General features: G+C 54.4%; 8 protein-coding genes across 8 annotated transcripts; 2 read left to right on the top strand and 6 right to left on the bottom strand.

The window, feature by feature from the left end:
* Positions 1 to 2: 2 nt before the first annotated feature.
* Positions 3 to 4,789, bottom strand: QC761_200150 (uncharacterized protein; the record flags this gene model as incomplete). The annotated part of the gene is given in 5 exon segments (XM_062875736.1): positions 3 to 690; positions 702 to 1,358; positions 1,423 to 3,609; positions 3,667 to 3,776; positions 3,857 to 4,789. 4 exon segments carry the CDS (start codon positions 4,787 to 4,789, stop codon positions 896 to 898), a joined length of 3,693 nt encoding a protein of 1,230 aa, XP_062734249.1. The 3' UTR covers positions 3 to 690; positions 702 to 895.
* Positions 4,790 to 6,983: 2,194 nt separating this feature from the next.
* QC761_200145 (uncharacterized protein) lies at positions 6,984 to 7,594 on the bottom strand (the record flags this gene model as incomplete). Its single annotated transcript, XM_062875735.1, is given in 3 exon segments — positions 6,984 to 7,081; positions 7,214 to 7,540; positions 7,558 to 7,594. 3 exon segments carry the CDS (start codon positions 7,592 to 7,594, stop codon positions 6,984 to 6,986), a joined length of 462 nt encoding a protein of 153 aa, XP_062734248.1.
* Positions 7,595 to 9,143: 1,549 nt separating this feature from the next.
* Positions 9,144 to 10,144, bottom strand: QC761_200140 (uncharacterized protein; the record flags this gene model as incomplete). Its single annotated transcript, XM_062875734.1, has 2 exons — positions 9,912 to 10,144; positions 9,144 to 9,853 (listed from the first exon to the last, which is right to left on the bottom strand). The coding sequence occupies exons 1-2, from the start codon at positions 10,048 to 10,050 to the stop codon at positions 9,144 to 9,146; spliced, it is 849 nt and encodes a 282-aa protein (XP_062734247.1). The 5' UTR covers positions 10,051 to 10,144.
* A 299-nt stretch (positions 10,145 to 10,443) lies between these two features.
* On the bottom strand, positions 10,444 to 11,778 carry QC761_200130 (uncharacterized protein). Its single transcript, XM_062875733.1, has 2 exons — positions 10,911 to 11,778; positions 10,444 to 10,844 (listed from the first exon to the last, which is right to left on the bottom strand). Exons 1-2 carry the CDS (start codon positions 11,669 to 11,671, stop codon positions 10,673 to 10,675), a joined length of 933 nt encoding a protein of 310 aa, XP_062734246.1. The 5' UTR covers positions 11,672 to 11,778; the 3' UTR covers positions 10,444 to 10,672.
* Positions 11,779 to 12,696: 918 nt separating this feature from the next.
* QC761_200120 (uncharacterized protein) lies at positions 12,697 to 13,867 on the bottom strand (the record flags this gene model as incomplete). The annotated part of the gene is made up of 3 exons (XM_062875732.1): positions 12,697 to 13,315; positions 13,384 to 13,503; positions 13,575 to 13,867. The coding sequence occupies 3 exons, from the start codon at positions 13,865 to 13,867 to the stop codon at positions 13,225 to 13,227; spliced, it is 504 nt and encodes a 167-aa protein (XP_062734245.1). The 3' UTR covers positions 12,697 to 13,224.
* Positions 13,868 to 14,615: 748 nt separating this feature from the next.
* Positions 14,616 to 17,409, bottom strand: QC761_200110 (uncharacterized protein; the record flags this gene model as incomplete). Its single annotated transcript, XM_062875731.1, has 2 exons — positions 16,490 to 17,409; positions 14,616 to 16,414 (listed from the first exon to the last, which is right to left on the bottom strand). Exons 1-2 carry the CDS (start codon positions 16,920 to 16,922, stop codon positions 14,616 to 14,618), a joined length of 2,232 nt encoding a protein of 743 aa, XP_062734244.1. The 5' UTR covers positions 16,923 to 17,409.
* QC761_0030790 (uncharacterized protein) lies at positions 17,325 to 17,945 on the top strand (the record flags this gene model as incomplete). Its single annotated transcript, XM_062872257.1, has 2 exons — positions 17,325 to 17,705; positions 17,861 to 17,945. Exons 1-2 carry the CDS (start codon positions 17,359 to 17,361, stop codon positions 17,943 to 17,945), a joined length of 432 nt encoding a protein of 143 aa, XP_062734243.1. The 5' UTR covers positions 17,325 to 17,358.
* Positions 17,946 to 17,982: 37 nt separating this feature from the next.
* Positions 17,983 to 20,015, top strand: QC761_200100 (uncharacterized protein; the record flags this gene model as incomplete). Its single annotated transcript, XM_062875730.1, has 3 exons — positions 17,983 to 18,046; positions 18,139 to 18,703; positions 18,773 to 20,015. 3 exons carry the CDS (start codon positions 17,983 to 17,985, stop codon positions 20,013 to 20,015), a joined length of 1,872 nt encoding a protein of 623 aa, XP_062734242.1.
* Positions 20,016 to 22,698: the final 2,683 nt, after the last annotated feature.

Here is a 22,698-nt window from a genome sequence, read left to right as displayed (position 1 = left end):
TGGACTGAACTTAGTGTGATATTGCATGGTATGATAGTTCAATGTAGTAGGTACGTTGTTAATGGATAGTGTAGCCAAAGCAGGTTAGGTTAAGTAAACACAGGAGCGGGATGACTTGGGTAAAGATAGGTAACAGAAAACACGAAGATTAAAAAAAAATTGAAAAAAAAAACACCACCGCCCTTGCCCACCACCATCATCATCACCAGCCTACCAACCATCCTCCATAGAAAAAAGTAGAGACCCAGAAGAGGAGTAAGGGCATGTTATGTGCTACACCCGGGGGGCAAAAGAAAAAACAAGACATGACCCAGAAACCATTTCCAATTGGACAAAAAGTCAAACCAAACCCCCCCACCTCCTGGAAGGCAAAAATGAATATTACCATAGTTCTGTCTGCGCGCGCGAAAAACAACAAGACTTGGCTAAAATCTCGATTCAACACAAAGTGGGTATCTCCCCCCCTTCTCTTCCCTCCCCCCTTATCCCTTGCGACCGTGAGAAAGAAAAGACCTCTCCAGAGCGCGCACACATATGATGATGCAGATGCTTTAAATGACAACCATGCTCTCTCTTTTGCTCCCCCTCTCTCCCCTAAAGACCGCAAAAGAAGAAAAGACCACGATTGGCTTTGTTTCCCGCAACACAACTTTCCGAGGTATCTTTTCTTCGTTCTTTCCCATCTTTTCCCTCTCTTTTCCCTCTCTATCAGGGTCGTGAACAAGACGATTAAGTGTCTGTAGATGTATATATATATATATGTGTGTGTGTGTGTGTGTGTGTGTGTAATTGTGTGTATGTATGAGATGCATGAGAGGTTAGGGTATGTATGGTGTTTGTTTAACGGAAGCAGCGTCAAGTGTCCTTATCGAAAGGTCGGGGTTCGTTTCGAATGTCAGTATGGTGGTGGTGGATGCTGCATGGGGGGCAGGGACCCCGGTGACATCACCGGTAGGCCGTCGGGTACGGCACCCAACACGGGCGGTAGGAGCGGGCCGTGCAGCTGACCGGACGGCGGTGGGCGGAAGGCGTCCACTGGTGTGCTGGGAGCATGCATGCCAGGAAGAGGCGTGGTCGGGGCCATGCAAGATAGTTGGATGCCGTTGCTGGCGTTGCTCGAGAAGCTGGATCCAGGCTGGTGGTCCACCAGGTCGATACTGTTTGGCCGTCGCCACAGTTCGTTCTGAAGGCCTTCCAGAATCCGCATGTCGATTGATAGAGCGCTCGAGGGGTGCGAGATAATCTTGAAAAAGGAGATTGTTTTGGTAAAAAGTTCTTTCAAGAGGCCCTCGTCAATATACTGGTTCAGCACCGGGTCCTTGAACACGGCCGCCAGCGTGAGCAGATTGCCCCATTGTCTACAGCCATTAGGTCAGCAAATATTCACTCGAGAAACAAGAACACATGTGGGTGTTGTCTTACGCATGCGCTGTGCCGAATACATTGGTGATGATGAACCGCTTGTCCTCGACCCCGTGAAAGGCCCTCGTGCTTTCAACCAGAGCCTTGATGCCTTTCTGGGCATACGCCTTGACATCATCAGAGAAATCATCCTGGATCCTGCCGGCCGGCGACACTCCCTGCATCGGGGACGTGGTGGATATGGCCTTGTCAAAATTGTGCTCGAGAATCTGTCTAATGAACGGGCGAAAGGTGATGACCCGAGCGCCCCAGTACTTGGCACGCAACCGGGCAGACAGGATATCCTTTGCTGGGGGATCAGACTCCAAAAACTTGAACTCGGGTGGCACGAATCGCATGTCCAGCGAGTTCTGGATAATCTCAATGATGCCGCCCCCGGCTGAGTGAGTCTCGAGAGGCTGCGGGTTCTCCGGGTTGTACAGCGTCTGATGGATCTGGTTCAGGTTCTTGCGGAGGTAGAGCTGAGCCAAGTAGCTTCGCAGGACGTGCTCGTCAAAACCGAGCCCCGTCGCCATGTTGATGTTGGGATAAGGCATGATTTCCTCAAACGCCAAAATGTGAGACTGTGGCAGCGGCAACTCGGCAATGATGTCGCTTTCGAGCTGAAGGCATGTCCAGAAGGCAAAGACAAGCTGGTTGTCCGATTTCTCGGTGACTGAGTCCCTGTTGGTTGTCTGGCTCTCTTGAAGCCTCTTGAACCGATCCAGGCTTGGTCTCATTTTGATCTGCAGCGCCCAACCGGCTTCCTTGATGTAGGCGTAGCTCTCCACCACCCTCCCCAGCTGACCGTGGTACAACCCAGCCAAAATATACGCGTGAATATGACGCAGGCTTGTTCCAGCCAGTTGACCGCCAAGAATGTCGGTAGCATGGGCAAAATAGTCCAGGCCAGGAATCACGTCCAGGTTCCTCTTGAGGGAGGCCACCGGTTTGGCCGGCACGCCGGATCCTTGAAACGAGGAGCGCCTGCTGGTTCCAGCTCGCTCGCCACTATCCTTGGGCGAAGGGAGGCCAGCTGCGTGGGAATGAGAAGCGTAGGACGGAGGCGAGCCCTGCGACGGGGATGCTGGCGCCGGGTTGCCGTTGCGCAGAAAGGGGGAGCCGTGCTGGACAGGCTCGCTGACTGGCACAACATCTGGCAGCCGTTTGTCCTTGTGAAGGCAGATTTTACCAAGGGCAAGGACCAGCAGAACCAGCGCATTGTTAATAGATCGCTGGAACATGGGCCTGCCGACCTTAGGCGGCAACGAGGGCTCGCTACTGCCACCTTCCGGGCCGGGCGAGGTCCTTTTCCTCTTGAGCGAGGTCTCCCCTTGCGACCCAACGGCGAACTTGGCAATGTTCGAGCCCCCGCCCTTGCTTCTCGAGCTTGGGTGGAGTCCGTCGAGAAACAGCTTGACCATGGCATTCAGCTCATTGGGGATAATGAGTGGGTGCATGTTCTGAATATTGTCGTTGAAGCTCTTGACGTATTTCCACACAGTTGATTCGGAAAAGTCCGGGATATGGAGGAGTCCGTTGCCAGACTTTCCGTCCATGGGGCCAGGTGAGCCGCTGATTCCGCCCCAGCAGTCTGCCGGAGATGGCGCGCCGGCGTCAGAGTAGTCATCATGCACCTCCATCATCCCCAGATCGTGAGGCGCGTCCCTGTCCCGGCTGCTGTCCATGCCTTCGCCCCGACCCCAGACTCGCAACAACCCTCGTCTTTCCTCCTGTCTGATGGGGAACTCGTCCACATACTTGATCTTTTCGGCATCCAGATAGCGCCGAACCAACGCCTCGATGGGTCGCCACTTGAGCAAGAAGGCAGCCAATGTCGTATGATTGGGCGGGATGGTCGGGACTCCAGGCTGAACGAACGGCCCCGGTTCTACCTCCTTTTCAACCTCCATCTCACGTGTTATCTGGCGTGCAGCTTCGGCATCGATGGGGGGTGCCTGAGCCCCTCCGGTGGGTGATGATGTGTACGCTTCCTCTGCCACGGGCGCGCTCCCTGATTCAGCTGAGGCTGGTCGGATTTCTTCCTCTTGTAACGGCTCGAACTGCTGAAGATCTGCTGCTGGTGCGATTCGCTTTACCGCCTCTTCGAGCCTGCTCACGCGCCTATCATTTGTCGCGATCCAGTCCTGAAAGTCATTTCTCATAATCATAAGCTGCTCCAAAATGTCGGCCTGCACTTTATCTTGCCTGTATTACCATGGTCAGTCACTGAGACAGCAGTCGTTAGCCAGATACAAAACCCACTGTTTGGGAACAAGTTCTCGGTATTTGCATTCCACCTTCTTTTCTCTACAGCTTTTGCAAGGCTTCAGCTCGTCGCACTTTGCTTTGAGCTGACGGCACGTCTCACAGGCCTACACACATACATACATGGTTAGTCATTATCCTTTCCTTGGCTACAGATATGGCATGGTCATGGTTCAGATCGGCTAACCTGTGAGGCACGCTGTCCTTTGCGCTTCGCATTCGAAGAGGCCACATGGATCGAGTAAGACAAGCCATCATGTTGTGCTCCGTATGAAGGTGGTGGGTATTCATATGGCTGCGCATGTGGCAAGGGCGTCTGCGGTGGATAGCTTGGTTGCCTGCCGTACATGGGCTGCTGTTGTGGCGGCGGGGGCGGCGGTGGCTGCGGCTGCTGTGGTGGTTGTGATTGCTGCTGTTGCTGTTGCTGTGGTTGTTGCTGCTGCTGCTGCTGCTGAGGGCCGCTGTCGAAGCTCATATGGCGCTTGTCGTCAGCGTATGACTGCGGCGGGAGGGCGCTATGTGGTGTTCCCGGCGTCATGATTTCGGGACCGTTGCTCGTTGATAGAGGCCTGCGCAACTGCGGCAGCGTGGTGTCTTCGCCTGGGTCGGGTTTTACTATGGTTTCCCTAGAAGCGTAGCTCGAAAATGCTGGGTGGGCCGGCGAGTGTGGAGGTTGCCGGTGATCGTGCATGGTCTGAAATCTCTCGGACTCATGGTGTCTTCGGTCGTCGACGGGCGTTTGCGCAACAGGAGGCGGCGGACCCTGAGGATGAGGGTGCTGCTGGTGGGCGTGAGGGTGAGGTGCTTGTGATAGTGGTGGCGGCGGCGGCGGCGGCGGTGGTGGTTGAGGATGGGGGTGAGAGTGAGGATGAGGGTGAGGATGAGGGTGAGGGTGCGGGTGTGGATGGTTGTGATCGCCGGTACCAGAAGGGCGGGCGTAGTGATGTGGTGATGGTTGATGATAGGGGCTCGACGTTGGCGGCAGATGAGGCGATTGTCCACTCGTCGGGGAGGGATTGGGATTAAGGAGTGTTCTGCCGTGATGTGAACCGCCTGCTGACCATGGCGAGCCAGTCGTCAGACGGGGTCGCTTGGTGTCAGGCGCCCCTGAGTGGTCCATGGCTGGGGGGGTTCTTATATATGTATGTACATGAATGCCGTTGACACTAGAAGGCGGCGGCCAGACGCGAGGTCAGGCAACAAGCGGCAGAAAAGCAATGGCCCATGGACAGACAGTGCCTGGCAACACCTGCATGGAACACAAGCGGGGAGGAGCCCGTCTTGGGGGTGGGAAGTGGAAGTGCAAGATCGTCCACGAGCAACCCGTGACTTGCGCGAACCCAGGTCCCTCTCTTTTTTGCTCCCTTTCTTCCTGTCTCGTTTTCGCTGTCTGTGTGGTGTACAGCAGGAGACAAGGCAGCAGCTCAGCAGCAAGGAGAGAAACAGCTAGCAGGCACACGAGCAGTGGCAGCAGCAGGAAGAGAAGCAGCAGCAGCGGTGGCAGTAGTGGTGGTCGCGCAAGCTCGTGAACGGGCTCGCCGGGAGGAGCTTGCTTATTGGCCTGGCCTAGATTGGCATTAAGCTGTGGTTTGCTTGTGGAGGGGAGGTCTCGGCAGAAGAACAAAAGGCTGCCCTGGATTTAGCCTTTCCGCCTCACTTGGGACCGGGTTTCGATAGAAAGGGAGCAAGAACCGGACCAACCAGTTGGGCAGCAACAACAGAGAACTGGTTGCGTGGTCGCGGTTCTTCGAGTGGGCGGGTGAGTGGGGAGGCTCGAAAAGAGACAGAAGCTCGGTTCAAGGATGCGGCTTTCGGCAGGCCGGCAGCGCGAGGTCGGGGCAAAGCCTCCTTGACTCGTCTCTCGCTGTGGTGCTTGTGCTGTGCTGCTGGTGACAGGTCTGGCTGGCTGGCTGGCTGGCTGGCTGGGGTCCCCGAGACGTGTTTATTACACACAAAAACGGCGGTGCGAAGGGGGGTGTGGGTGGTGCTGATGGGCAGCAGCTGGAGACGGGCTCCAAAAAGACGGTCAATGGCAAAGGGGAGCGAGCTGGAGCTGGGTCCGGCGGTGTTTTGGGCCTTGGGAGAGAAAGAGAATCCGACAAAATTGAGGTACGGTCACCAACCCTGCGGAGCACGTCTCATCAAGCCGAACCGGGGTGGTGGAAGCTAGGTAGGCCAGGGTTCGATGGGACAATCAAAGGCGGGCAAACGGGTGGGTCAAGAGCGCCTCAGTCCAGTCCGGGGTGTCCCCTCTCGTGCTCTGCCAGCCTGGGCCCCTTCGACGAATAGGCGGCTTGGTACGTGACAGCTTCACGAGAATTAGTGGGGCATCGGTTTCTTTTGGCCGCATTCCCCCCTTTGCGCGCTGCTGGTCGAGCTCGCTGCTGCCGGAGCAGACAAATAGAGCCGGATAGGCGGTGACAGCTGCCGAAGCCAGGCCGAAGAGGTCAGCAGGAATGAGGTACGAGCAGGATGAGGGCGAACGGAGAAAGAAGGATAGACGGTGGCAGCGTAGTAGCGGTAGTGGTAGTGAGTGATAGTGGTATTAGTCCGACGGTGACACAGAATGTGGTGGTCAGCAGAAGCCAGCAACGAGGTAATCCCACCCCTCCTCCCCTACGGGCAGTCGGCCCCTCTCCAACACGTCGCCCTTGAACTTGCCGCCGTCCTCGTCCTTTTCAGATAGTTGTGGAATCAGCTTGGACGGGCCCAGGACGATGGATTAGCGCGGCGGGCGATATGGATCATAGGATTGGTATGGAAACGGTGGTGGAGGGGAGGAGAGCTGAGAGCAATGTAAAAAAAGACGACGCCAAGAAGAACTCGGCTCGACAATATGTGCAACGCTAGGATGGAGATGATGGGGCAGCACAACTCCCGGGCCCCCCCAAAAGACCACCACCAGCATCAGCATCAGCATCAGCATCGAGATGCAGAAAAATGCAAACCCCGAGTTCTCCAAGACGAACCAAAAGAGATGCGCCATCGGTCATCTCACCGTGCCCTCACCCTCACCAGTCTACCCCACCACGCCTCCCGCCCGCCTTGTCTGTCCCACTGGAGAGCTGGTTGGATGGCTGGCTGTCACCTTGACAGGGGTTTGCTTCCGCACCGTGCCGCGACAGTCAACGCCGCACTCTCTTCCGAAGTCCTTTCCAGTCCCAACGACCCGACCGAGGTTGCGAGACCATGCCACTGCAGGCTAGACTGGGAATCTATCATTTTTTCCTGGGGCGACGCGTCCACAAAGTCGGGACCATTTGAGACACACGGACCTTGACGCCCCAACCTGTGGTACATACCTAGCTTACATGCTACAATGTGCCGTCGTCGTCGTCGTCGTTGTGGCTGCTGTCGCACACATGGAGGACATTCTCAGCAGGCCAAGCATGAACATCCAAGCAGTTTGATACTGATATCGCCCCATAATGTTGCACTGTTGTAAGCGATAACCCTGGGGATTATCGGGGATTGGGGGGTTGACAAACTTCGTACCATCGCGATGATTCCCAGCCAAGTGGGAGCGAGATTTGGACAGACGCACGGTGCAGCATCTGAAGACCAGGGTCGCACAAGTTGCCGGGTTCCCTGACAGGCTCGGCGGCCTTCCAGATTTTCCACCAGAAATCCTCGGCTCGCCGCAGACCGGCCATTTTCTTTGACAGGCTGTCTGTCCATCCAGGTCTGTCCCTGTTCGCTCTCGCCGTGGTGTGAGGTTGTGGATTGCAGAACTTGAACGCCATTTCCGACCCTAATGAGACTTCCAGGTTGTTGGTTCCCCCGCAATTCTCGCTGGAGGCTCGACGTTTGCAAACACTCCTTTCCTGCCAGCCAGCTAGCTTGTTTCGGCTATGTGCTTGGTATCTGGTGCCTATCGATAAAACCAACAACCCAATGCAACTCTGACGACCCTCTCGCCTGCCATTCTGGCCAAAGAGAAGCAAAAGCCTTGCCTGCCCGCGCTACACAGCGCATGTGGTTTTATGCACCTGCTTCCCCTCCCCCCACACAACCGGTTGAGATAATATCGAGAAAGCAAATCATCCCAGCCGCAAGACACCGACAGTGAGAAGCCCAGACGACAGACACTCTTGTATCGTCTGACGAAAGACCAAATAAGCCAATCATAGCAGCCTGAGCCGTGGTCGGAAACAACTCCGCGATGTGCTATTTAACCCATGGCCTGTCGTGGTGTGTAATGGCGGGGGGGCTACGGTATCCTGTCCTGTACCTGTGCCGTACGGAGCAGTAACTCTCACTTGGAATCCCCGATATCAGAAACCCCTCTGCTGCTCTCAATATGTGCAATGCTGATCCTTCCGCATCTTTCTCCATCTTTGCAGGTCTTTTTGAGCGGCCTTCTCCCACGTGCCCAGTCATTGGGGAAAGCAAGCAAAGCGCAACGTCCTTCTCCCAACCCCACGCTTATTCCCCCCAGGCGCACCAACCGCATGGTCTGATACCTTGATGGGCAAATCAGCACGTCCCAATAGCTTGGTGACCGGGAGGGGGGGGAGGGAGGAGGGGACGGAGCGCCACCACACCATCATCCTGTTGTCGACTGCATGCCTTGCCTGGCCGTCGGTTTTAATCCACAAACTGTTGTCTGCTGGTTCAGCCCGCTGACCAATCGTCATGGAGGCTGTCGGTCCCAGCCGGCGACTACCAAGAGGTCGGAACTTTCCAACACCAGGATGGCGGGCCCAAGAACCGAATCGGGTCCATCATGTTTTCTTTTCCTGTTCCCACTGGGCTCGGACAGGCGGGCAGGCTGACTGTGTGATATGCACGGCTTGAAAGAAAAAAAGACTCAAAAGCTTCGCTTCATGTGTATGTGGGTGAACTAGCTCGCTCACACATGATATGATGCATCATGACATTTTCTGACAAACAAAGTGGCATTTTGGCCTTCTCGGTCCCGAGCAAAGAGAGCCCCAGACCGGACTGTCAGGAAACCGCATTAGAGACAGAAACTACCTGCTGCAAAGACATGCCGTGGCTGATGGCGTCGCTCCTCTTGTTTCTTTTGCCCCTGCACGGAATTGCAGACGGTAAACTGGCTAGCCAACCCTCTGGGAGATGTAAGTCGAATGGAAGGCGTGATGATCCTTCCAGAAGCAACAACGCCCGGCAGTAGCGGAACAATTTATTGGTAACAGACAGAGACGAGTACCCGAATGCGAATGGCGTCCTTTCGGTGGCCAACGGGAAGCGCAACCAGTTTGGTGGGTTCTCTCTTCCCACGCCGGTCCGTCGGCTTAGCTCTCGAGTCTGGCGCACCCAGGAGGTGGCGAAAGAAGAACGACAGGTTCTCAAACAGCTGCGTTGTTTTTTTCCGTTGCTTCTTCTCATGGCTGCCATTAATCCGGACTGGAGAATTGGTTTGCAACTGAAACAGATTCCAAACCTGTCCTTCGAGCTGAGCAACTTTCTGGGTCGAGAATCTGGGTTTCTTTTCTTCCAATGAACTGTCGTCAGTCCAGTCTGTCAGGACCATCGTCAGGGCTTTTTTTGCATCTTCTCGCCACTTTCCTTCGTTTTTTTGGGCCTCCTTCACCGTGTGAGACATCAGTATCCAGGGCCCCACCGCTATTTGCCTTTCCCTCTTCGGTTCCCCCTGTTGATGATGGCACCAGGGTGGTGGCCGTGGTTGCTGGCGTTGCACCAGCTGCTTGAGAAGGGGCTTGGGGAGGCTGATATCCCTCTGCCTCGGTAAATACCAAGTCGCCCCGCTTCCCTAGCACATCACGGCTGGCTTCTTCAAGGAGGACGCCAAAAGCCAGGAGGGCCGTCTCATCTAGGCTCCGGAGGTCTGTGTTTGCTTTCTTTTGGAAAAACTCCGAGTGTGGTTGTGTCTGGCTTGGAAGAGAAGGTGATCCATCCTTGGGGAGCTGGGAGTGGAGGTGGGAAGAATCCAAGGCAGTGTAGTCGTAGAATTTACTTGCGTAACAGTGAACAGATCTCAGCAGGGCACTGTCGGGTAGTTGCTGTGACGGCAGCAAATCCTCGTGGGCCCAGTAGATATCATGCTCGGCATATCGAGTCGGGGCGTTGTGCCGCCGAAATAGAACCTCTTCTGGGGCAAGCCTATAGGTGCGGGAGGTGAGGTTTCCTGAGCCAGGTCGATTGCTGCGACGGCTGCTGCCGCCATGTGGCTGGATGCGTTCATTTAGAGATACCTGACCTAGTAGCCGAGTTAGGATGCTTGAGCGAGTACCAAACGAGGAGTGGAGTGTAGATACCGGCGACCGCGTCATAAAGGGTATACTCGCGGCCTCGATAGGACGACGCTCGGGAAAATTGCGAAGGAGATGGTGAGCTCGAATGTGCCTGCCCAGAGGCGGAAAATTGTTCATCTGATGAGTCGATCTGACTCGACATTTCAATTAGTAAATATGGCACTATCCTCTTTGCAGCTGGCGGTGGAAATAGTGTATGTCGATGAGGGTGAGAATCTTGGATTGTTGTCGGCTTGAACGATAATTATTAAGTGTTGTCAAAGTTTCCAAGTTCGTGGTTGAGCAACCTGCCCCACTTTTCCTGACTTCACACATCATTCCAAGAGACCTATTTTTTTGGGCTCAAAGACGACCAGAGCTTCACTTAGAAAACCGAAAACGGGGGACGGTAGCTTGATCTTTGCAACAGTCTAAACTTTTCAGACACTTGTCGCTAGATTTCTGTTGGTCGGATATGTAGCTCGGGAGGAGAGTTGAGGAAGTTGAAGACTTGTCCATTGAGCTGACCATATCATGTTCACTTCTATGTAGGCAGTTTTGATCATTTGCAGCGACTTTGTTTACATTGATCCTACACCAAAGGGGTATCTAGCTACCTGATATTGCATACCACATCATTAACTTTCCAACCAGAGCAAGCGAGTGATAGCAGTAATGAATGAACAAGAGCAAACTTGGTATTATGACAACAAAGAAAAAGGCTCAAAACCATCCGTCATAACTCATAATGCATGTTCCATCTTGGTCGAAAAGAAACCCCCTATTTAGACTCCGCTAAAGGCCTCCTGGTGGGACTTCACGCTGTTTCTCCTCTCGCGGTGATGGTGGTGGTCATCATGCTCAACCACCGGGTCACCCAGATGCTTGCGAAGGACAGAGGGAGGGACCTGAGAAGCGTCCGTAGGGTCTCTTGCGATGGAAGTGGCTGTCCCAGATCTGAGAGAAGACGAGGTTAGTACCGCTGTCTGCCAGTTGTTGCTGTCTCGTATTTTACTTACTTACTGGTAAGTCCTGTTTTGACCAATGGTCTTGGAACCGTCAAGATCCGAGTCGACACGGGGGTCGAGCTTGTTCGCCATATCGCTGGAGTGAGGGCCGGCAGTGTTGCTGGCAGGGCCAGGTCCGCTGTGGATGGCACCACGGCCATCACGGTCAGAGTCAACTCTGGGATCAGCAGCGTTGGCAATGCGAGAGTTGTGAGGGCCGTGAGTGCCGGCGGGGGCACCATGGGTGCCGGTCATGCCAGTCGTGCCGGTGCCGGCGGTGGCGCGGTGAGTGTTGCCAGAGCCGATGCCAGTGTTGCCACCGAAGCCAGCGGTGGTGTGGGTGCCGGTGCCGGAAGAGCCAAGAGTGTTGGAACCGTCACGGTCAGAATCGACGCGGGGATCGAGAGTGTTGGCAACGCGGGAGCTGTGGGGGCCATGGAGACCCTCGTTGGTGCCAGCGGTGCGGCCAGAGTTGCCGAAGCCAGTACCAGTGTTACCAGCAGTGCGAGAGCCGTCACGGTCCGAGTCTACACGGGGGTCGAGAGTGTTGGCAACGCGGGAGTTGTGGGGGCCGTGGAGACCTTCGTTGGTACCGGTGGTGCCGGTGGTGCCGGTGGTGCGGCCAGCAGTGTGGGAGCCGTCACGATCAGAGTCGACGCGGGGGTCGGCAGCGTTGGCGACACGAGAGTTGTGGGGTCCGCTGGTGCCTTCAGGAGCGCCATGGTGGGACTTGTCGGAGTGGACAGCCTCTTTGATCTTGTTGACGATGGAAGACATTTTGGATACTGTATCGAGTGTTGAGTTCAAGTGTAGTTGTGTGTTGATATAGTGAGGTGAGTGGTGAAGCTTTGTTTGAGTTGTGATTGCTTTGTGATAATGCTTTGTGTGTTGATAATGAGGAAAGAAAATTCTGGTCCAACAGGAAGGGGAACAGTCCTTATATCCCTTTGACACCAGATACGGAACAAGAAAGGCGTCAATAGGCACATGGGAAACATCATCGAGATGTGGATCACCCAGAACCAAGATTCGCTCTGGTTGTGTCATAGCAAGCATGGCCATTCGCCTGGGCCAGATGTTAGCTCATTTCCATCAAGGCTTCTCGAAAAGGGATGGAAGACACCGAAGCGAAGTTGGTCAAATGGCATCATTCTCGGCCGGTTGCATGTCCTGAGACGCGTACCTTCTTGTTCGTCTCGAGCTGGAATAAGCTGTCAGAGCCGCCGAGTCCAATAGAACGCCAGGGATGGCGGCCCAGCAAACGGGCATTACCTCATATACGTCATAGTTGCATACCCAGATGCGATCAAACAATGAAGCTCCGCTCTCCAGGGCTCTACATACAACACGACAAACCCATCACCAAGATGGGGAATTCGGACCGCATGGGCAAAGGAGATGCAATTCACCTGGGATGCTGTGACGTCGTTTGTGGTTGAAGTTATGTGGCTGGTGACGTTGGAGCTGCCGAGCATTTCCCCATTGCTTGGCCTGGACCCATTGATTCTCTGTGGATCCACGCCACATTTCGGTCTTGCTGAGCAAACAGCTTTCGAAGGTACATTCTTCTACAACGCGCGGCCGCTGCTTCTTCGCGGTACCACTGCGGTATTCTTGCTTTAATCTTGGCATCACTGCCATTAAAGCAGGATCCGCGTCATGTAAGGGGCACGAGGAGGCGTCACGGCTCCAGGTGTGGCGCAAAGTCCCGTTAATTCAAGCTTCCCCGCATTGTTCTCTTTTTAGCAGGTGGACATCCACTTACACCATCTGGTGTCTGGTGCCGGGCTTGCCGCTCCGCATAACGCAACGACGTCATTGATTGCCAGGTAAAGGAGCCACGCTGACCGAGCCATAAGCCCTCTATGCTCGGGTGCTGTATAATGTTGTTTGATTGACCCAAATGCCGAAAGGGTCATCCCGTTTGTGACAGATACCCCACCTCCACTCAGCCACTTCATGCCCTGCTGATCCTAGGTGCCTGTGTTGTAATGATCATTGTTGAGAAGTTCAATGAACGGCAGATAGAGTCAACTTTAATGAGCTTGGTATGTACAGATCACTCTTGATCACACAAAAATTTGCTTTTATTTAAATACCTGAGAAGAGAATTATATGGAGTATATCAAGAAGTTCCGATTTGTCCTTCGCCTCGCTGCCCCGTCATTCTTCATACCGTCATGTTGTTACACCACATTGTAAGGAGCGTTATCGTTTGATACCACAAAATAAAGGAAAATGAATAGGGTACTTGGATTAGGAGAAAATTGCTGCTCTGAATGGGGTATCGTGATTTGTCATAGTCATCTGGGGTACTGGTAATGGTAGGCTTAAACGCGAGAGCGATACCAACGGCGACGACGGTAGGTGGGTGCAGTGGTGGTGTGACGAACGCGAGTGTTGCGGCGAACCCACCAGAAACTACGGCCCCTCGTGTTAGTCGATTGCCTTTAACAAAATGTATGGGAAACAATGAGTGGTAAACGTACCCGACGATGGCACTGGCTAGCCAGCAGATGGCACTCAAGAAGGAAAAGGCGACTACGGCCTTGAACTGGGCACAGGATGCAGTGTCCCGGAAGGAGAGGTTGGTCCAGTCGAAAACCCGTCTGAGGAAAAGTTAGCTTTAATCCATTTTGGCCCCGGAGAGGTCGAAACAAGTCTAAGCACTGATACATACCCGCAAGAACCATCGAGCCAATCCACCAATAGACCAAAGGCCACAAACCACAGGATGCTGAAGAACAGATCGGCCGGCCAATGGATAAACGAGGAGCTGAAGGGAAACAGCCAAATAATGGCAAACAAAATGGACAACCCCGCAACAACTTCAGTGTAGATGTGTCGTCCCAAATCCCACGAGGAAGCGCCGCGAACTGAGTGTAGATAGTCGCCGTTCAAGCCTGCGACAACGGCCGCAAACGCCAGCTCTGCCAGCCGCAGAATGATGGAGGCGATCTCGGGTAGCGCCATGTTGAGTTATGCTAGGCTAGTAACGCGAGTGGGCGTAACGGTTGCTGCTGGGGATATTTATCAACGAATGGGCAGGGTAAGCCGTCGTCGTTGCTGTTGAATATTACAGGACTAGAGAATGGAGGCAGACCGATGAGGAACCTACGGCTCACCGTTGGGCTATATACTGCTACACGTAATGTCGTGGCACCGGACAGTACTTGGCTCTTTTGGTACTCTTTTTGTTCTTCGTCATTCCCGCCGCCCCTTCTGACCATGTTTTTTGACGCGATTAAGACCTAGCTGTTGACGATGACTTCAAACCAGAAGTGCCCAAGCTCCTTGAACCACGTCACTTGTTTGGGTAGGCCGGACCACCACCACCGTTGAAACGAACAGGACCCTGTTTTTACTTCAAAGCGTGCAGCTTGGCCAGTCCAGCCACTGAGAACAGGCCTGTCCGATATTGGTTCTTGATTGAGCCACTCGGCTTCAGCTGACTGCTGCAAAGAACCACGAATGGCGTCCAGCCATATGCGCCCAGTGAACCCCCAGTTATGATGTCATGGCCCAAGACAAGCTTTACATCCCGGATCAGATGTCGAGTAAAACGCACGTGCAAGAACATGGTGTACAAGCGCATTTTGTTGAGAGTGTTATTAATATTTTGCATCAAGTTGACTACTCATTGAAGGTGTGTCCTCAACCCTTATCGTGACACAAGTGAAGAGGATCCAAGACGCAAGCAGACCATGAGTAATACACCCCTTCACCCCAAAAGTCTGGCGTGGACATCGAAAACATCATTGCGCCACCCGTCTCTCTCATTTTCTCGGATCCTTTGTGGTGCCTGTTGTGCCTCTTCCTTCCACAATTTGACGATGCTACCAGGCGCGTAAACTCCTTCGAAAACACCTTGGCCTGGCTCGCCGACACCGACACGAGCGTAGAGATCTGGGTCGTCAGGAGGTGTAAGTCTTGCCAAAACAGCCTTGAAAAAAGTCCGCAAGTCATCAGGATCAGCTATACGTGTCGCACGGAGTCTTTCCCGTGCGAACAAGAGTTCCCGGTTGGCAAAGTGCAGTGAATCCTTGATGGCCGAGGCGATCTGCATCTCGATGGTTTTGCGAATAAGGGGTTTGAGGAGTGGCTTCATGAGCCATGCCAGAAAACTGAACCTACTTCTCCGCAGGGTCCAGTTGAGTTTGTGGATGCGCACCCTTACCCCCCTTAGAGAGAGTATCTTCTCAAGCCTGTCTCTCCCAACCTCCACGTCGAGCTGGATGTCCAGACCTCGCTCGTCAAGCTCAAACGAAGCAATTCCCTCATCCACCAGGCGTAAGAACCCTGTGTGCGCCTGGAGCCAGAACCCTACCTCTTCGGCCTTGATGGACAATCCATCAATCCTGATGCGCATCAGGCTCTTTATCGCCGAAGTTGTCCGAAAGCGCGCCTTGCGGATCTCCAAGTCATTGAAGGTCTCAACTCGGAGCTTATATGGGAAAAATGAAGAATGATTGACCGTGACGCCGGGTTCCAAGATGAGATTCTCAAGCAACAAGTCGAGTTGCGGTGTTGAGATTTCAAGCCTGGGTATCGGAATGTAATTGATTGACTGGATGAGCAGTGGCACAAAAACATTGATCGAATCCGTCAGCAAATCTGTATTGGCATATTGGTGCTTGGGGGAGAGAATCTTGCCGATGGTGGTTGCGGTTTTGATGAGATTGGCAACATCCTTGTCTCTGATGACCGACTGAAAGGTTGACTGCACCTGAGTAAGAAGTCCGTCGATGTCGTCCCGTAAAGATGACCCCGAGGCAAGTCGTCTCGACCTGACCCGTAATGCCTGGAACCTCTCCTCGGCGTGCTCGAAGAAGGCTGCGTCTGTAAACATTTCCTGGAGTGCGTTTCCTAGTTGCTGAATCAGGTCTTCAAATTCCGGGTCATTCTGGCCATGATCCATAACGTCCCCGAAACGCCGCTCCAGCTCTTCCCACTCCTCGGCATCCCCGAATGATCGGATGAACAGCCAGAAGTTTTTCAGCGCTCGGTCCGTCTCCGGATTCCGGTCAACGTCTTGGTCAGCCGCCTCGAGAGTGTCACGAGCAATGCGTGAGTAAACCATGGCATAGCGCTTGAGCAGTAGTGAGAGGGTCGAAACAGAGTCGGAATAGTCGCGTCGTTTTCTAAGCTTCAACACGGCCTGCTTCAGCCGGAAAAGCATGGTGTCTTTTTCATCACCTTGGAGCTTGCTGATGATACTGTTTTCGGCTCCCTCAACCACGGTAGACGTGCTCCCGGTGAGCACCTGGGTAATCTCTGAGGCCTGGTTCGAGAGGTCTTCTTTGCTTGGCGATGTCTGCGCATCCTTCCCCGGTGCCTTCAAGGATTGCTGCTCCTGAGGAGACGGTTCAAGACTTTTACCCGCTTCTTTCGAAGCCTCGGAAAGGGCAAAGGCGGTGTCTTTGAACACCTCGCGGGCAACCAAGTTGAGATCTGTGAGGAACAGGCGAAAGTCCGAATTTGTGAGAAGCAGGGAACCCACGGTTTGAAGGCTCTTGTAAGCTAGAATGCAAGAATAAATGTGTCAGTTGGCCGAGCAAGCACTGGTGTGGAAATCGACCAGATTCTCCAACAAACCTGCTGCTGTGTCAGCCTTGGCCTTTGCCTTGGCTGCCCGTTCAGCGACGTGCTCCATGTCCACCGAGACCCTCGCCCTGGTCAAGTACCAGATAAAATCTTGAATCTGATCATTGCTGTTCTTGTGTTGGAGGAGCTCAATGAGTTGGTGGACAAACTGTTTGCTGTAATGCACCAGCGCTTGGCCCGAGTCGCTCAGCTCCGTTGTGTCGAGATCTGGGTTGAGGATGTCGGCAACGAGAAGGGTTCTGAGATTCACAATGGTCTGCTCGTTTGAGGGCATGAAACCTTTGGATAGAGCTCGAAGCATCTGGTACGTGTGCAGCTTCTGGTGCAGCTGTCTCTGCAGCGAGGTGGTGTCATCGTATTGGGGCAGCAGCGGCTCATGCTCGTCTGACCGGCGCCGGCCAGATCCAAAGCAAGACGAAAGCATGACGGGTGACTGGGGAGAGTTGAATCAAGCAGTCGGGGATGCCCGGGAGATGCAGAAGTGAAGGTTGTGTTGAACATGTTCACGATGGATCTGGTCCTCTATTAGGAGTGACACAGATAGCGGGCAACGAAACGATGACGTCGTAGACAGCTAGTTGCCCTTGTTGTGCTAGCAACTGCCTACCTACCACCCAACAAGCCCATGGTAGGTACGACCAATAAGAGACACCGGAATCCCGTCTTTCAACAAGGGCCTTTTCAGATGGCTCGGGTTTAATGACCGAGGTGCGAGACTCTTTTTGACATCAGAAAAGGCCTCATTCCCTTCCCACCTCATCCCTCGTCTTCAAGACATGCTTTGGCACAGCCACAACTTGCAGCCATGTGTTTGTTCGCCCTCGCACCGAAGCTCGCGTGGCATCGAATCAGAGCAGGTGATGACAGCCTTGTGCATTCGGAGCAGCGGGTTCCTGTGGCCGGATTGCGTGGGCCCAACAAGAGCCGTCCTAAAGCGCCCTGATTGTCAGGAGGCGATAGGTAGATGCCTCGTCATCGGGCACCCAAGTCCCCCAATGCACGGGCCCCATTCAGGAATTGTGTGCACCATGTACTTGGTAGAAGGCTTCCTTTCTCGGGACTCGGCGCTCAGGCACTGCCACAAACCGCCCGTGATTGTTGCTCTCGGATTATCTGCAAGCGCTGAGATCGGAGTGATCGCATACAGATCCAGGTCATCTTTTTCTACACGACATCCTCCTGCTCCCCAGCAGCCCAAAAGAAAACGGTCAGTCAACCTCACTCTTTGTGACAGCACCAAAATACAAAAAAGACAAGCCAGGTGTGGCGTATTTCCAGGCTGATCGCTTCCCCGTCCGGCCCAAGCTCCTGCGTCACCCACCCCCTCTCCCAGTCGTTGCGCCAAGCAAACCACTGTAGTAGGCCTCTCGGCGGCAAAGCCATCATCTTCAGGACTCGTCGAGTCCTCGGGGCCTTGCAGGCTTCCCGATACTCACACATTCTCTAGTCTGCAGTTTCTCTGAGTGACTGCCTACATTCTGGAGATGGACTCCCACCTGAGGCGCAAGGACACCACCAAAGGTCCGCCCCTGCGCATCTTATCACTAGGTATGTTGACGGCCGGCCCTTTCTTAGCCTGCGTGCGCGCAGCGCAAAGGTTGCAAGCATAGCATACTAACGCCGTCTTTTGGGGCCTCTAGATGGTGGAGGTGTTCGCGGCTATTCCATGTTCCTGATCCTGCAAGAGCTGATGCACCGGACGTTCGTCGAAATCGAAGGTCGGGCCCCCAAACGATCCGAGATACCTAAGCCATGCGATCATTTTGACCTCATTGTTGGCACTGGCACCGGTGGCCTCATCGCCTTGATGCTTGGCAGGCTGCGTCTGGATATCGAGACATGCAAGGAACTGTATGTGCGCCTGACGCGCATGGTGTTTGAGACGGACAAGACCATCGCTGGGATTCCCTATAGGTCCACGCTGTTCAAGGCGACCAAGCTGGAGGAGGCAATCAAGGAGTGTGTCAGGGAGCATACGGTGCATGAACGAGAGGGCAACGACCTGTCTGAAACGAGCAGCACGTATCCCATGTCCACTGCCTCGCGATCGAGCGCTGCCTATCCGAGAAGGCATTCGAGCAACGCGAGTGTGATCAGCTTCAGCGCCAAGAGCCCAACATCGCAGGCAGCAAGGCCCACCATCTCCTCACGCTGGGGCAATCCCAACGCCCGCTTGTATGACGAGAGAGAGAACAGGACCAAGACGTAAGTAATTTCTGTATTCCCTCGTTCCACCAGGACAAGGCTGACTGACCCCTGATATCATCCTTGCAGTGCCATTACAGCTGTATATCGAGGTACCCAACGAGGCGGCGCTCCGGCGCTTTTGCGATCCTACGATTCCAGAAAGGAGCCCGCTCCCGAGTTTGACTGCAAGATTTGGCAAGCTGGGAGAGCAACCTGCGCCATCGGTTTGGCTTTCAAGCCGATTCAGATCGGACACTCGGTTTTCCACGACGATGGCGCTGGTACCTTCAACCCTTCCATCACTGCTCTGGACGAGGCAGTGGTGAATGAGTGGCCCGGCCGTGAGGTCGGCGTATTTGTCAGCGTCGGAACTGGAAAGCGGCCAAAGAGCAGTGACACAAACTCGACCTTGTGGTACGAGGGCTTCATGGGAGAGTTTGCCGAGGCCAGGAGGAGGTTGATAGCCAAGATTGAGGGCTGTGAGAAGATTCATGAGCTCATGAAAAAGGAACACCTGCCCAAGCGGGGTGTCAACATTGAGCATTATTACCGGCTCAATGTGGAGGTGGGCGTGGGAGAGTTTGGCATGAATGAGTGGAACCGGCTGGCCGAAATCAGTACCAACACCCGGCGCTATTTGGCGAGGGAGGAGGAGCAGAAGATGGTACAGGGAGCGTCATCGAAGCTGGCCAAGATTCACTTCGCCAAGTTGCGGTGGGAGCGTCTCGGATCCATGAGTGCCGCAGAGCAAGAAAAGAAGTTGCCGGAAATCTCGATGCCTCTGGCTGTTGAGTTGCCAGGCGATATTCCTGTCTTCCCTCCTCGCACACCACCCAGTCGACAGTCGTACGAGTCTGGAAGCGACATGCTTCCAAGGCCCGGTGTCAGCACGCCGTCCCCCAGAAGTTCAGGCGAGCGGTTCCCGCCTTCGCCGCTGGGCATCACGCAGCCGTACTCGAGCGCCCCTACTCTAGCCCCTCCGCCGCCTCCCCAAGGTGGTCGCCCGGCTAAGCCTCAGAACAATGACGACGCAGACCGGCTGACGGTGAATGCTCCGACGCCCTCGCAGTACCGAACGGCGTCAGGCTCAGACAAGATCGCTATTGTGAGCGCGGATGACTACCCTCGACGGTACCAAGAGCTTCCATCACAGCAGCAGCCATTACCAGTACGTGATGGACCTCCCCCCTTGCCTCCCAAAACACCGCTTCCCGAGAGGCAACATTCAACCTCTGGGCGAGGAGCTGCTCCTGCGCTGCCTTACCCTCTGGATGAAGATGCACCGCCGGCTGTGAACCTGGCCAGGAAACCAAACTATGTGGCCAGATAACGGTCCCAACATAGAGAGGACGGGGAGCTGAGAAAAGACGTGAGGGGTGGTCATTGCAAGACCAACGGCTTCCGCAGCCATGAATGATGATAATGATGATGATGAATGATATCCGATATGTCATAGAATGCTAATTCTTCTGGGTATTTTGGGGGACAATGAGAGACATTGGGAGATATTGGGAGACACTGTCACAGCAAGACGCTGGGTAACAGGCTGGCGTTCAGGACTGACTGCGCAGGAGGGAGGAGCATTTTCTGTTGTTGTGATACCAAGTTTAGCACTGCTTTTCAATGGCCAAGCGGAATTTCAAATGGCTTGCACATGGATACCGGGTCATCTTCCCTATGTACTCTCTCAAGTATTAGTGGTGCCTGTCAAGGGGGGCCGCCCTGGTAGGCCATGGCTCCGCGGGGAAGCCTTTTACGGCAGAACTTGGCCAGAGACCAGAGAGACCAGTCTAGACCCGAACCCCTGCCCAAGAATGCCCAGGACCGATAGGCTAACCAGTAGGCTGGCAGCACTTTGACCCCCTGCACATAGGATGGTTGGCCCTAAGTCAGCCAAGCTCACCAGGCTTAGGGACATCAAGCTCAGGCTACGTCACAATTCTCCAACTCTATTTCGACAGGCATAAACCCATGAACCCATGAACTACATCAGATATCCATCACGACGATCGAGACCGACCTCGGTCTGCTCTAGTCAGGTGCGGAGGCCGCCGTCCCGGTTAAAGGATTGACACCATCCGACGTGCTGGCGGGCACTGCCTCGCCAGATCTTGAGCTTTCACCAGTGAATCGTTTGGATGCGAGAGCAATAGTCCGCTCTCGCAAGCCCATCTTACCTACCTAGATGGGCTGGCAGCACTCTCAAACGCTGACCCCGCGTTTCCTAAATACCCAAGCCTTCAGCCGGTCGGCACTACCAGGCCAGCCCTGGGGGCTCTGGCAAGCTGGAATCGAACTCGACCGCATCTTTGACCACTCCATTGGCTACTATCCGCTGCTTTGTGACTGCACGTATCCAGTGTGCGGGACGTGCGGGGTTAGGTTAGATTATTGGGTGCTGGTGGGCAACTCAGATGATGATGGGTCAAGGAACGACGGTTGAGCTACAATATTCTGCTCTGCATCAGACTACGCCGCATCGAGGTGCTGTGTCTGACTCTGATGGACTACTGGCCTTGAACTATTGCTTCTGGTTTCTATTCGCCCACTCTCCACAAGCCGGAAAGTGAGAGTCGAGGTCTTACTATCTTGCGTCATTAGGCACCTTTCAAGTCCTGCAGCCCTGCCTAGCCCTGTGACTGCCAGCTCCTGGCTGGCATCTCGTTGCATGACGGCTACTGGACGGAGGCATTTCCGGAGATGTGACTGCCAGAGCGAGAAAGCTGGCTCCTTGTTTCAGAACCGACGCCACGCCGTCGCCCTTGCACCAGAGGGTGAACGGCATCCTCCGCTCACAGGGCCTGTAATTCAGGGACCAGCCATCCACCAGGTCGGTCTGTCAGGGGACCCAGATCGGATCAATGTCACCTTCGCCAGGGAGCATAGGCAACGAGAGGCTTTTGGACAGACAGGTGCTTGGTGTCACAACATTCGCCGCAAAGCACGCTCGATTTGGTCGTATGGTGATGATCAGGACAACTTCACACCCTCATGAACAGGTCTGACTCCAGAATCCCATCTCTCCTCTGTCTGGCTGGACACCAGAGAGGCCACAATTGCCTGGCTTCGCTCCATTATTGCCAGAAGAGTACCCAGAACCTGCCGCCCTGAAATATACGAGGAGCCTAGCCTGTTTGTATTGCACTAGCCAGTTTAAAGGATGGGAAGTTTGGTGGCATCTTGCTCCATCTTGAGATGTCCCCTTATCCCTGGCCGCTGGTGCGTCATTCACAGAGAGAGCCGCCTTTTGCTATCCGGACAAATCACTCACCGCCATGTACCAGAGTACCTACTTGGTTGTTTACATATACACACATGGTCCCGAATACAAAAATGTGCGTGTAGGAAGGGTCCCAGCAGCCACTTGACCCCAGCCCAGCAGCACCGCCATCAATACACTTTCTATGTCCCTGGGAACAAGTGGATGGCTGTTGTTCATCCGGCACATATACGCCCACGCGAATGTAAGAGATGTTTCCTTCAGCCCTACCTTCTGTTCTCTTCTGTTTCCATGTTCCAAAAATACTCCTCTTCTTTTCTCGTACACACAGAGAGGCCTCAGACGAAGCATAAAGAGTTGCTCGTTCCAAGTCTATCTGCTTCGCGCACGACCTTTCATCACATCGTGGACCAGTCCATAGAACCTTCCACGAGGCAAAGGTTTGCGGTCTAGCTACTCGTGCTCATCCTCTTATCAGGAGTGTTCGCTCACAGCTGCCATCCTCAATACTACCTCCCTCCCTCATGTCTCCCAGTCTGGAGCCGCGGGGCAACACACCTTTTTATCTCGTCCCCTATACCACCCAGTCACCCCTTGCCCACAACCGGCCCGGCTGGCATCTCAACACGCTAATCCCAACGAGTGCTCCCAGCGCCGAAGGCTTGCATAAACGAGCCCGACGACCCCGTCTCGGCCCTTTGCAAAGCTGGTCCCAAAGAAGAGGGAGTGTTATAAGTCAGCCCTACAACCAGCCATCATCCCTTGCCAATGCAGAGATTGACGGCCGTGTCGC

The sequence above is a fragment of the Podospora bellae-mahoneyi genome, chromosome 2, assembly GCF_035222275.1.
Source record: "Podospora bellae-mahoneyi strain CBS 112042 chromosome 2, whole genome shotgun sequence".
Lineage (NCBI taxonomy): Eukaryota > Fungi > Ascomycota > Sordariomycetes > Sordariales > Podosporaceae > Podospora > Podospora bellae-mahoneyi.
Note: the sequence above shows the minus strand (reverse complement) of the source record. Positions and strands in the feature narration are given on the sequence as shown.